Source organism: Haplochromis burtoni, unplaced genomic scaffold (assembly GCF_018398535.1).
Source record: "Haplochromis burtoni strain Fernald_Lab_line unplaced genomic scaffold, NCSU_Asbu1 Contig_633, whole genome shotgun sequence".
Classification (NCBI taxonomy): Eukaryota; Metazoa; Chordata; class Actinopteri; order Cichliformes; family Cichlidae; genus Haplochromis; species Haplochromis burtoni.
This window is the reverse complement of record NW_024582994.1, coordinates 77,098-89,949: the sequence shown is the minus strand read 5'-3', so window position 1 is coordinate 89,949 and position 12,852 is coordinate 77,098. Positions and strand designations below refer to the sequence as shown.

Below are 12,852 nucleotides of genomic sequence, written 5' to 3'. Positions count from 1 at the left end.
ATTTCAGAACAAGATCAAATCACATTTAAAGAGGACAGGACAGCACAATGGACCAGCGCCACTGTGATTCAGGGTCAAGTGTGCTACTGCCTTCACCACCACTGATAAGACATTTTTATCTATCTGTGTGGGTAATTTAAGGTTATGTCTTGGGGAATACAGAGATAAAATATTGTGAAATGACACAAGGACAGCTTAAAATGAGTTTGTATGAGATGCAAAATAAAAAGTGGTGTCATGTGAATTTGTTGTCTTCTGTTGGTCCAGATCACAAAAATTTATACAAGGAGAAAGATTTTGGCCAGTAATGTGTTTAAAATTTCAGAAACACACCAACTGTTCTCTTTAACACAGAAAATGGTAAAAAATAGAAATAGAAATAGAAAAAATATTCAGGAAACTACGATTTCTATGCTGTACTGTGCAATAATCTTGAGTGGGCACTTCTTTACATTTTGCTTCAGAGAAGCCAGACTGTTTTACTTGGTTACTTCTTCCTTTAATTTTAAAATTGTCTTGGGCAATAGTTCTCTGTTTTTCCCTTCAACCACTGTCTGCTTTTTCACTCATTTTCAGCCCAGTCTATGTATCTGACCATTTTAACAAGAATGTTTTTTTTTCTTAGCTAAGTCATCTAACACTTACTTTTGAATTCAGGCATAAAAAAGACTTCACTAATAGTTAGGTAACAGACCTAACTCAAGGGATGAATCTATGTTTGTTACTAGCAGCCTGTCACTATTTGTTTGTTCCCATTTCTTTGGTTGAATTTATGAAAAATTCCAAAGCTAAAACAGTTTGACAGGCATAAAATCCAATTTTTGCAAACACAAGGTGAATCCCAAAGAGCTATTAGCTGAAAACATTGTATATATAATAAATATTTGATATTTATTAGCTTTATTACAGTATTTATTCATTTATAGATTATTCTTCTATAAATATATAAAATAAGAAGTTACAGGCCAAAACAACTATCTACAACAGAGCTGAACAGTATCTAAAGTCATGTCCTGAACAAATTGCAATAAATCCAACAAAGACCTGACACAGGACCTGAGAGACACTCAGCTGATAGATCTGCAATTCACTGAAGCTTTATCAGAAATGGTCTCAGTGGAAAGGTGATTGACAAGAAGCCATTTTTAACAAATAGAAACAGGGAATAAAGGCTGAGGTATGTCAAGTTACATAAGAAAAATGCAATTTAAAAAATTCTGTTTCAATAAGGAACAATAATAAATGTTTAAACATTCATTATTGTGAAGCATTAACATTGTGGAGGGTCTGTCAGCAAAACTGATGGAATTACAATTAATCAGATTATGATCCACTATGCTATGCTACCTAGAAAGGATGTGATCAGCAGCTGCTTCATTTTCCAGCATGACAATGATCCCCAACACACTGCCAATGCAGTAAAGGCATACTTGAACACAAAAAGACACAACAGAACTTCCTCAGAGTCCTCAACATTACTGAAGCAGTGTGGGATCATCATGACATGTAATGAAACAAAATGCAGCCAACATCCAAAGAGCTTTGGAGTCTACTTCACGAAGCCTGGAGAACTATTCCCGGACAATACTTAGCTTGAATTTAGATAAGCTTTCTTTTCTCTATGTAGAACGATAAAGGTACATCTATACTATACAAAATCGTTAAAAATATCAATAACCATCTACAACAAACTACTACTGAGAAAAATGTGACCTGGTTTTGAATATCGGAGCACCACTCTTAAAACAATCTTATCAATCACTTGACCAGCGAGTGGAAAATTAAGGAAATATAAAAAGATCTGATATGTGCTAGAAAATGTTCCTGCAGTTTATTAAGCATTGATTTTTACTGAGAACTGGCAAACAATACATTTACTCATTGATTTTTTTCTTGTCTTTAACTGTATTTTTTATACTTTATTGACTCCATACTAATGCATTTGTAGCTATACTTTGAGCCTTTGGATATGCAAAAGGGAAAGATGAAAAAGGTCATGATGCAGGGTTATTCATAAAGCAAGGGAAAATGATAAAGCAATTTACAGCTGTAGGTAATGTTACTGTGGCACTAGTTTATGCTAAAATAACAGTTAAAGGACGTTATCGGGTGTCAGTATCAACAACAATCTGTTAGTGACTAAGATGGTCATAAGAAGGCTTTCGCCAACCGGTCAGGAAATACACATTTAATGACTGGTGGTTGCCAGGAGATCACTGACCCGTGTCTGGACCTGTGCGTTTGGGGATTAAGCAATTGATCTTACAGGAACTGGCATCAACCTTTACCAACCACATGCCAACTAGTCATGTAATAAATATTTTTTCCTTCCTAACCAGTGGTTGCCAGATGGTTGCAGACCAGTCTCTAGTCTCTAACTCACTTGCCATCACATACATGTGAGTAGTTGTGTGACTGCAAAACCTCAATAAAGAGGGTGTCTATAGAGGGTTAACTAATATATATTTTACAAAAATGTCATAGCAGAGAAAGCCAGGTATAGGTGTTAAAATGAATGACCAATCAGTTTGTTTAGCAAAAGCAACTCAAACAATGTTTCATTTTATAAAGTACAGCTGTTTCATAACTTACTAAAATTACATACTGATATTTTGATATACTTCTATTATTCACGTATTATTAATGTATTTGTTGTTTTATTACTTATGTGGAAATGGAGTATAATATATTTAGCTAACATGATTGTTAGCTTAATTATGTTAGCTAAATGGTTACAAATATAAAATACATTGCAAAACCCCCCAAAGCATAAAAAATACCAAATAGCTAAAGAGCTGCTAGGCTTGCAGCTTATTGAAAACAGTGAATTCTGACTGCTTATTCACACATAAAGACGTGCAGTTATAAATGTGAATATCTCACCAACTATTTGAGGCAGCGAGTAGCCGTCCAAATCCAGCAGCACTGTTCCTGTCTGGAGACATGTCCTGAGCTCAAAAAGACTGTGCAGGGACAGTGTGGACACATGGGGTTTACTCCACCTTTCCCCTCCCTCCTCTACCTTTTCCTCGAACTTCACCCACCTAAAGGCAGCAAGAACATGCAGAGAGACAGAATAGGTGAGAATACAATTTACCTAAAATTTCATGTCTGGGGTGCTGATTAATGGTTAATGCAGAGACTAGTGTTCAAATCCTACTTGAGGCCAATTACTACATGACATTACTCTGGTTTTTCCCCAGCGTTCCTGTCTTCTCTCCACCATCAAATAACAACAAAAGGCTAAAAAAGCCCAAAACAATTATTAAAAAGAAAGAAAGAAAGAAAGAAAGAAAGAAAGAAAGAAAGAAAGAAAGAAAGAAAGAAAGAAAACTCAACAGGGCCACTGCTTAGTATATGTCATTGGTTTTTGCAAGTTATTTTCATTTAGCAGGAGTCTCTCGGAGCAGTACTAACTACTAAGTAATAATCAGTACTGAGCAACATCACTATCCTAGGTCCAAGCCTCTATTTGCTTAACGCTGTTATTAGTGCTATAAATTTATAGAACACCATTAGTCTAATCTTTTAGCAGCTCACACCGTACACTTCATTACAAGGGCTCATGGTGTCCTTGATAACAATATTTTACTGCCTTAATTAGCATAATCATTTCTGATGAGTTACCGTATTTAAGATATGTCGCTCTGATTAGCATACTCTTTTCAGATATGCTGACCTAATATTGAAATGCTTCTTAACATTTAATAGGTAGAGCAGTAGTACTACCAATTACAGATACCAGTTTCTTTTTGGTGACTCTATAATGTAATTTTGAGAAGTTGAAATTCTAATTGAATTTGATTCTAAGCAGAATGCAAATACAGCAAGATGGCTTCTGTGAATATTCTAATTAGTACATAAAATTCCCATTCCTTATTATTAGCAATACTTCTTCCCTGTCCAGATTAGTTCTTTCTGTATCTTGCCCCACATGAGACCTAAAAGCAGCTTCAATCATCATAGATCAGCGGTCCCCAACCCCCGGGCCACGGACCGGTACCCGTTCGTGAGTCGTTTGGTACCGGGCCGCGAGACTTGAGACTCGGGTGTGAAATTTATGGTTTTCAGGGTTTTTATCGGTTTTTAGCGTTATTTTGTTATCGTTTTTTTCATTAACTCGGTTTTCCTGGGTCTTTTCACGTGTGTTATGAATAAATCTTCTTTTTTCGGTCCCGGTACTCGTTTTATTTTGTTGTATTTATCCGCAACACATTAAAGGCCGGTCCGTGAAAATATTGTCGGGCACAAACTCGTCCGTGGCGCAAAAAAGGTTGGGGACCGCTGTCATAGATGATCTGAGAAGCATGTAAAGGTGTGTTTGGGCTGAGATTTAACAAGGACTCTAAAAAATGATCTTTTATTTGTTTGTGATTGTGAGTCGATGCACAGCAGACTACTGGTTAAACAGGAGACACAAACAGGTTACTGGCTGCTGGTTTCCTCCCAGATATGCCTGAATGAATTTAAAAACCATATGTCAATCATGATCATGTTATAGCTTCATTCTGGGACATATGAAATACAAAAATTAAGGCTGTTTTGTAAATCTTGATCATATTAAGTTTTTTAAAAAAAAAGGATAAATACTTAGGGTATGCTCATTGGTTTCGCCACTAGAATCTCCTTGTCACAAAGTTCTTCTAAAACCAAAATCTTGAGGCGTCAAAATAGGACATCACATATCAACAGTTGATGTCACCGCAGCTAAATCCATGTTTCACACAGTGTTCCAGACTAACACGACTGCATTTTTGCTATTTGTAGCCACTGAACTGGAGAATCTCTTCTTTGACATTTATTCACTACAGCACATTTAAATTTGGTCTGTGACATTTGTGCAAGATTTGCAATGCAAAGATATTAAGATTTTGACTTTTGTGTTGAACACTGCTGCCATAATATTGGAGTAACATAAAAAATAAGTTGTTATAACATAAACGTTCCCATATATTCATTGCAACCATATATGATTGATAAGTCACGACCTAATCAAGCATATGGAAACTACATGCTTCCAGTCCATGAAATTTCCATAGTGTGCTCTAACCATGATACACAGACTCATTATAGATGTTCTCCAACAACAGATAGTGGACAATGGAAGTGATATATAACTCCTTTGTCTAATGCAAACCTGCAGTAAAACCTCCTAAGAGCCTGGTCTTGCATAAAGGTGCACAGGCCCAATCGTGCTTTACTTTACTGATGATTTACCTGACACCTTAGCAAGCACAATTTAGAAAGCACAATATGCAATTTAAACCACCTCCATGAACAAGAACGGCAATTTTATGCGAACCCAGAGAGCTGTGTTCAAGAAGGTAAATTCAATCATGATTTCAACATATTTTCTTTTCCAGTTTTCTAATTTTGAAATGTTGTTCCTCTGAAATTCCATCCCAACAAAATTCTAGTGCTGAATACACTTTAAACAAGCTATAAACCATGCAGCTGGAAAATTGTCCTTCATTTTATGTCGCAGTTGCTTTTTTTTTTTTTTACAAGAAGACATTCTAAACCAGCCAACCAGGAAAAGCACACAATTTGTTTTATATTTTCCCTCTGTTGTCTGTTTGAGTGTCATCCACCTGGCAGACTCCTTCCACTCTAGCTCGTCTCCTTCTCTCTGTAGAGTGTCCATCTCAGTGAAGAGCGTTGGTGTCGGCATGTCATCGTCTTCACTTAGGATGTAACGTAGCCGCTCTGCCGCTGGAGACACTTGATGGAAGGAAAGGATGTTTTTGACATTATTAGAATTTGTATTTGCTTTAAAAGACCCAAGGATCTTGCAAAAAATTCACCTAAAACATGCGACCGTTGTTTTACAGATTTTTTTTTTGTACCTTTGTTTTGTCTTCATTAAATCTGCTACACAAAGCGAGTTTGTGTGGCTGATTTCTTTACAGCAAAATGACCATCCATAAAAACATGGCATCATTTACAAAAGTAGAACCCTCCATTTAGACTTGCTTTTGTAATCACTTGTTTTACAGTCAAGTTACTGGTTTCAGCTAATACTTAATTACAATCTTTTCCATATTGTCAGTTTCTCTTCCACTGCAGCTACAATAGTGCATTTCCTTAGTACTTGAATCAAACACTGAAATTGACATTTCAATCTGTAAAGTGCAACCAAAGTTTTCACTTTAAATATTTTAATTGTCACCATATTTTGACCATAATCATTCTGTTATTTTCATCTACTGTCCCAGCAGTAATGACTGTCATATTGAAGCCTGGATCACTCAGTGCTGCCTGATTACAGTTAGTCATTCACAACTCTACTGTGCTTCCAATCCATTGTATCGTTGTATCTGCAGGGAGATTGAGCAGGACTCTGTGTTCATGCGTGGGGCTTTGGGGTAATGAGTTGCCAGCTGTGAATAGGGCTGCAAACCTATAGCCTGTAATTAAAATCAACAAGCGTTGTCTTTTAAACTACCATTGATCAATATTATTGAAGTTTCTATTGATAACTACTACATTTGACTTAAATATCTTTCGCTAGTTTTTTTTCTGAATAGCATGCGATTGTGAAATCAATACTGTAAAATCAAAGAATGCATTCTACCCTCCAACATTTGCTGTTTGATGTAGAGTACGACTTCCTTAATTCTAAGTAATGGATTACTATTTTCTCTCATTGTTTTGTTGTACGTCTTTGTCCATGTTCTTGTCCTCCAGCTGACCACCATGTACAGAGGTGGCACGTGGAGTCCAAAAGGCTGTGTTGATGTAAGCATACAATCAAGGCAAAGTAAACACCTCTGCTGCCTTTCCACTGATGGCACCATACTGATTTAAGAGAGTGGGCAACTTTCCTGGAAAAAGTTTTGAAAGCCACAACAGCAGTGTTCTGCCAGACTACTTATTACTCAAACCTGAAACAGAAGGTAGCCACTCTCAGGCTGTGTCTTGGACTCCTGCTGTTCTTTGTTAAAAAAGCTGGGAGGAAGCAATATGAAAAGCTATTTTTAAATGTTCAAATAAAAGACACCAATGTGCAGAAAATGAGTTATATATATGAGACGTAACTAAAGCAATTTCTGAAAGAGCACATGAAATTGTTGCACATGAAAGGCTCAGAGAGAGCTGGAGGAGCAGACTGTTGTTTCAGCAACAAGGAGCACTCTGGCTTTTCAGGAGTGCTTCTCCTATTAAGCTGGGTCAACTTAAAAGATTAAAAAACAATAAAAACAAAAGGAAAAAAAAGGATTGCAACCTGACGACATACAATTGCAAACTTTTGCAAAATTGTTACATTGTTATAGCCTTCTTGAGACCTGAGGTCACTTTGTAAGTGGCAGCTGATTGTGAATGGTCACAGACCTGGCCTCAGCTTTGAAGCAGTCATTAAAAAATGAATAGTTCATTGCACATGTTTGCAATGAACGACAATCGGTAATCACTATTTCCCTAGTGGGACTGTAGCATAAGGAAACCTCCAATAAACTTCATGTTTCATGTTAAAAATGTGTTTCTTCAGTGCAAAGGTGACATTAAAGTATGTCACAATGACAACAACAGTCTTGTTTCCCATGATTTAATAAAGCTGTCTCACAAAGGGTGAAAAATGTCGTTTTCATTGATTGGTTAGAATCATTAAACATCTGACATGAAATTAGTAGACGCCAGCCCTCAACAGAAGAGTTCAGGCTCTTTCTCTTTCAGTGTGACAAAAGCACCTTTCCAGACTGGTGTTTGACAGACAAGACATGTCACAAGTCATGTCATGTCTCTCACCGCTGACTTACTTGTACGGTTGATGTCTTGGAGACTTTGCTCTGCTGAATCCATGAGTCCCTCCTCCATATCTATCTCTGTGTACCGATCATGCTCCTGGTGTCTGTGGTGGCTGTAATGTCTGTCTCTATCCATATCACTACCCTCTTGACTAGAACGCCTTCGCCTGCGTTTACGTCGATATCTTCGAGCTACTGGCACACCAATGTAGATGGACTGATGATCTGTGGACAAATATATACAGTTCTTGGTCATAGATTGGAGAGTTCCAGATATACAGAAGGTGGCAATAATTTTTAAGAACAGGTGTCATTTAGAACAGATTTCTGTAACACAGGCGGTTGCAGTGAATGCTAAATGAACAGCTCTGAATTGGTTGACTGACAGCCAGCAACACTGGCAGATTACCTAATGAGATTTTTCATTAATCCCTCATACTCAGGAGTGTTTTAATGAATGTTAAACTACTATAACGAACAGAATAAATTATGTTTCGCAGCTCTTGTGTGGTTATTAACAACTGCAGCATGTTGCGATTTGTCACTGTTGACACAGAAATAAAGAAAATTAGGCCTATTCACAGTCACAGTCTCGTAGCTTGGCTTGCACAACCTCCATTTTGCAGCACAATCCTGGATGACGTGAGTTTGATCATCTGCTGGCAATTTGAATGGTGCTGTAAAACTAATTGCACTAACTGCACACACAACTCCAGATGGAATTACTAAACTACAGGGAGACACAAGCCAATATTTGATGTTTGGATAAAGAACCTGCCGAGCTGCTGCTTAGTGTAAAGCTACACAAACATGCATACAACAACTCCCCAAAGACCCCCCAAAATACACACACACACACTGCTCATTTGCAGCACATTAACAACAGTCACCCACACAGGCTCTCAGAAAAAATTAAAAAGAAATTGAAAATTAGAAGTTAGTGTGATCTGTCATGGTAACATAAAAATCTAAAATGGGTAGAATGGCTTTCCCATTTTTATAAGCTCATGGGGCCAGTGTGTGATAGATCCAGTGCATGGATAGCACACAGGTAAACACACACTCACCCTCCTCATCCTCGTAGCGAAGGTGAGAGACTCCCATCCCTCGGTCTCCATGCTCCATCCTGCTAAAGAGGAAGAGAGAGTGACAAGACACTCTAGGCAGACTGTGTGTGTTTGCTGTGTAATGCACAGTGTAAAAGTGCGCACATATTTATCTCTCGGGTTCCCTTTTTTAATCGAAACCTAAGATGGCACTGTCCCCTCTGTACATATGTGCACGTGTGTATGTTGGCTGTTGCTCTATATCTGAGAACGAAGCCTGCGGCAGCAGCCGAAGCCGCTCCTGTTCACTGACCTGCTTATTGAGTCACTGTGCGGATCAATGGCAAAATAATTAAAGGGTGGCCAAGTCGATAGAATAGAGCATAATTAAAATAAATGAGAGGGTAACACACGTGGCATTGGATGCCACCAGCTGAGCTTAAAGGCAGCTTGTTCCTGTTGGTGGGTGTTGAGGGTGGGCTTTCCTTTATACATTGATGGTATTATTTAAAGTACTCCAGTTGCAGGCTGTGAATGAAATTCAGTAATTACAGAATAATTACAGTTTTCAGCTTCACGGTCAACATTTGTTTGAGGAAACCAATCGGAGATCTCTGTCCAGAAGAGCGCAGTCCTAGGAACAGCTAAGATACTGCGCAGGACCCTCAAGCTCCCAGGCCTCTGGTAGAGGACCCGAGCTTGAAGGATTGACCGCCCACAGGGGCGAGTAGGGAATTTTTATAGTTACAATGTAACAATGTAACTTAATATGAACTTAATATGAAGGCATTGCCCCATTCTTCAGTTTCCTTAAGCTCAATGGAGCAAAGGCTCTTTCAGCATCAACAGATACGTTTGCTGGGTTAATAATATGTTAATATTTTTTTACAGCTGAAAAGAAAACTATTATTAAATAATATTACTGGTTAAATGTAAAAAATAAAGTAAAATCTACTATCCTAGGAACCTAAACATTAGAGCTGATGCTGTATTAAGACAGCCATAATTACAATTTAAAGTTGAAATAATCAGAAATTTCTAAAGAGAGGGTTGGACGAAGGGAGTTGTGGAAATAAATAGATATTTCTATCCCCCCCCCATCAAAGCCCCAATCACCAGATGAGAATGGGCATGTGCTTCTTCATCACTAAAACTAAGCTGTTGATGCTGTTCGGTTTCCCTCAGTATTCAAAGCCCAGAGGTCTATACCCTCTGCTTAACTCATTATCCAGTGAAGGAATATTATTGATTATTTGTCCAGTGATGGCACAACTATCTTGCTTATTCAAGGTTTAATAGGAAACATACTTATGTATATATTATTCTAGTCATAATAGAGAGTAAAATTAAATAATCTTTCTTGACTGCTTACTGAAAAGGTACTCAGAGCACACATGTATCTACCGGGACTTTGTCCATGACTTAAACCAGACTTCTTGTCCTCAAAAGACAAATACAAATACCTGAAATTAGATTTACATAAATTTAGATTCCTGTTTTACTGTTTTTTTTAGATTACCAAAATGTAAGACCGTTAATTGGCAGCAAATGAATAACAAAAAAGGCAAACAAACCAAAAACATCAACGATGATCGTAATCGTGCATTTTTTAGTGTTTGTCACAGACGTTTCTGTTTTACACACATCTGATTTCTACAGCAATGTTTCTTTGAACGGGAATTTGCAGATAATGCCTCATTTCACATAGAACTCTTGAAATACAATCCGCCCTGAGGGATGAGAGGTGTAAAGTGGCTGGTGGAGGGTGGGGTTTAGCCAGGCAGAGCCCGCTTGAGTTGCTGCTGTGAATGTTTATAGCGCTGGCTTCCTGCCTCTGTAATTAGCGCTGTCACATCAGTGTCCTTCACACCCAGTGGGCAGATGGAGCGAGAGCTGCAGGCGCAACACTCGCTCCCCCCCACCAGCTGATCGATAGGCTCTCCCTGCTTCCAAACACCCCATGTCACTTGATAGAGACATGAAACATACTCGTACATAAGCGTGCACACGGGACAGAGTGCTCTGCCAAGTCTCTGTAGGCCAAATTCGGATTTGGTTCAATAAGCGTTGATCTTTTGATTGCGGTGGAATAATGTATCTGGTCCAGTGAACTTAATCTGGAGGAAATTGAGGAAACTGGAAAAATAATTTTGAAAGTGACAGTTTTTCACTTCAGTGACAAGTGTTTAATTACTTTTAATAAGGAAAAAGGTAGTATGATTTCACTGACACAACTGCAGTCTCTAATTTGTTACACATCAGTACATTCACAAGCAAAAGATAAACATTAAGAAACAGGCACATACAGTACACACCAGTCACTCACACGTTGAATTCTTGCTTTGCTCATTAACATTGTAAGTATGATTTCTAATATCGGGCAGTGTGTGTTAAATTTGTGCCTATAGATCAATTGAGACGGGATCCGAGTACTTTGGATAAGTGGGGCTCATTAGTGCCTCAGCAAGCTTAAAGAATGATTCCACATGTCATTAGCTTGTTTTTCAAAGACTGTTTGTGAAACTTTATTTCCCTTTAGAACAGACCAGTGTCTTGTGGGAATAAAGCAAAAATGTTTTAAGAGCCACTGATCACACACACTACTCGTGTGACTTCCTTAGACATGATCAAAACTGTCACACAGAGCTGAAGATGACAGAATTCTAGTTTCAGAGACTACAGTTCTCCAAACTCCCCACATTACTGACACTGCTGGTTTAATTTACATATGTTAGGCCTGGAGCCAAGGATGGGAAAAACAGAGACTAAATGTCATCTGTGACTCAACAGGCTGAGAAAATGACACAGTACTGCTCAGGCAACAAGATAAATCAATGGTGGGAAAAGAGAAAAGAAAAACAACAACAACAAGAATAGTAAGAAAAGTAAGTAATATAGTAAGAAAAAACATACTAAAGCCTACCTGGGTTAGTTGTCAGCTGGAGTAAGCAAAAGAAGAAAAGAGTTTGGCTGCTTGTGGGGAAGCATCAATGAAAACATGCTAGTGGAGCTCCAACAAACTATTAAATGGTACAAAGTCGGCAAAGAGGAAAGCTCCTTTGTATTTGTCTCTGTTTGTCTCTCCAACTGGCTCTCGCTCTATCTCTCTCTCTCTCGTGACTGGGTCAATAATGGGCAATGAGGACTGAGCAGAGAGCTTCAGGCAGGAAGCCGTTTCAGAATATGGTTAACACCAGCCACTGGTAGAGAATCTCTATACTGTGCCAATAGGTCAATATGTATAGGACTGTGGAAAAGCAATAAAGAATAGCAAGCGATCACAGCAGTGACCTTATGTGAGCCTCGAAGGGAATTTATTACAGCTTTGAAGTGACTGTTGGTGCGAGTTTTGACCAGAATACTGTCAGTATACACATGTACCTGTTTAAGAGTTTATTATTTGTGATTAAATTCAAAAACATATTCATTCACTATAAAGTGGAATATTTTGAGCCTTTTTGGGTTTTAGTTTTGACGGTAACGGTATCTCAAAATACTGGGATATATATTTTGATCTCAGTAAATTACCATTCAGCCAATATAAATACAGCATATCTCTGTTTGTGTTAGCAGCCACAAAAATGGGGAAGACCGCTGACCTTACAGCTGTCATCGACACCCTCCACAAGGAAGGTAAGCCACAGAAGGTCATTACTGGAAAGGCTGGCTGTTTCCAGAGTGCTGTATTGAACCATTATAATGGAAAGTTGACTGCAGGGAAAAAGTGTGGCAGGAAAAAGTGAACAAGCAGTGGGGATGACCACAGATCTGTGAATACGCTCATGAAAAGTTGGTGCAATGAGTGGAAAAAGCTTTACAAGGAGGCTGGTGTCAGATGTTACAATAAGACATACAGCTGTGACATTTCTAATATCAAGCTGCTCCTGAACCAGGGACAACATCACAAGCATCTTACTCGAGCTAAGGAGAAATTTGCTTTTCATTTTTCCAGGTCTGGGGGAAGAGTGGAGCAGTTTGAAGTCACTGTTGAAGTTCCTTTGGTGTGTGATGACTGGGGCTGCCATGTTATCTGTTGTGCATGATCAGGTCCGTAGTCAATA

The 12,852-nt window shown here is 38.4% G+C and overlaps 1 protein-coding gene across 1 annotated transcript in view; it reads right to left on the bottom strand.

Moving 5' to 3' along the window:
* Positions 1-11,883, bottom strand: part of slc4a5a (solute carrier family 4 member 5a) — a 39,574-nt gene extending 27,691 nt beyond the window's left edge. Inside the window, exons 1-5 of the mRNA XM_005949180.2 lie at positions 11,715-11,883; positions 8,813-8,874; positions 7,758-7,970; positions 5,592-5,721; positions 2,884-3,044 (exon numbers count right to left, since the gene is read on the bottom strand). Coding sequence (XP_005949242.1) covers positions 2,884-3,044; positions 5,592-5,721; positions 7,758-7,970; positions 8,813-8,870 — 562 coding nt within the window. The 5' untranslated portion in view covers positions 8,871-8,874; positions 11,715-11,883. The remainder of the gene's footprint in view (positions 1-2,883; positions 3,045-5,591; positions 5,722-7,757; positions 7,971-8,812; positions 8,875-11,714) is intronic.
* Positions 11,884-12,852: the final 969 nt, after the last annotated feature.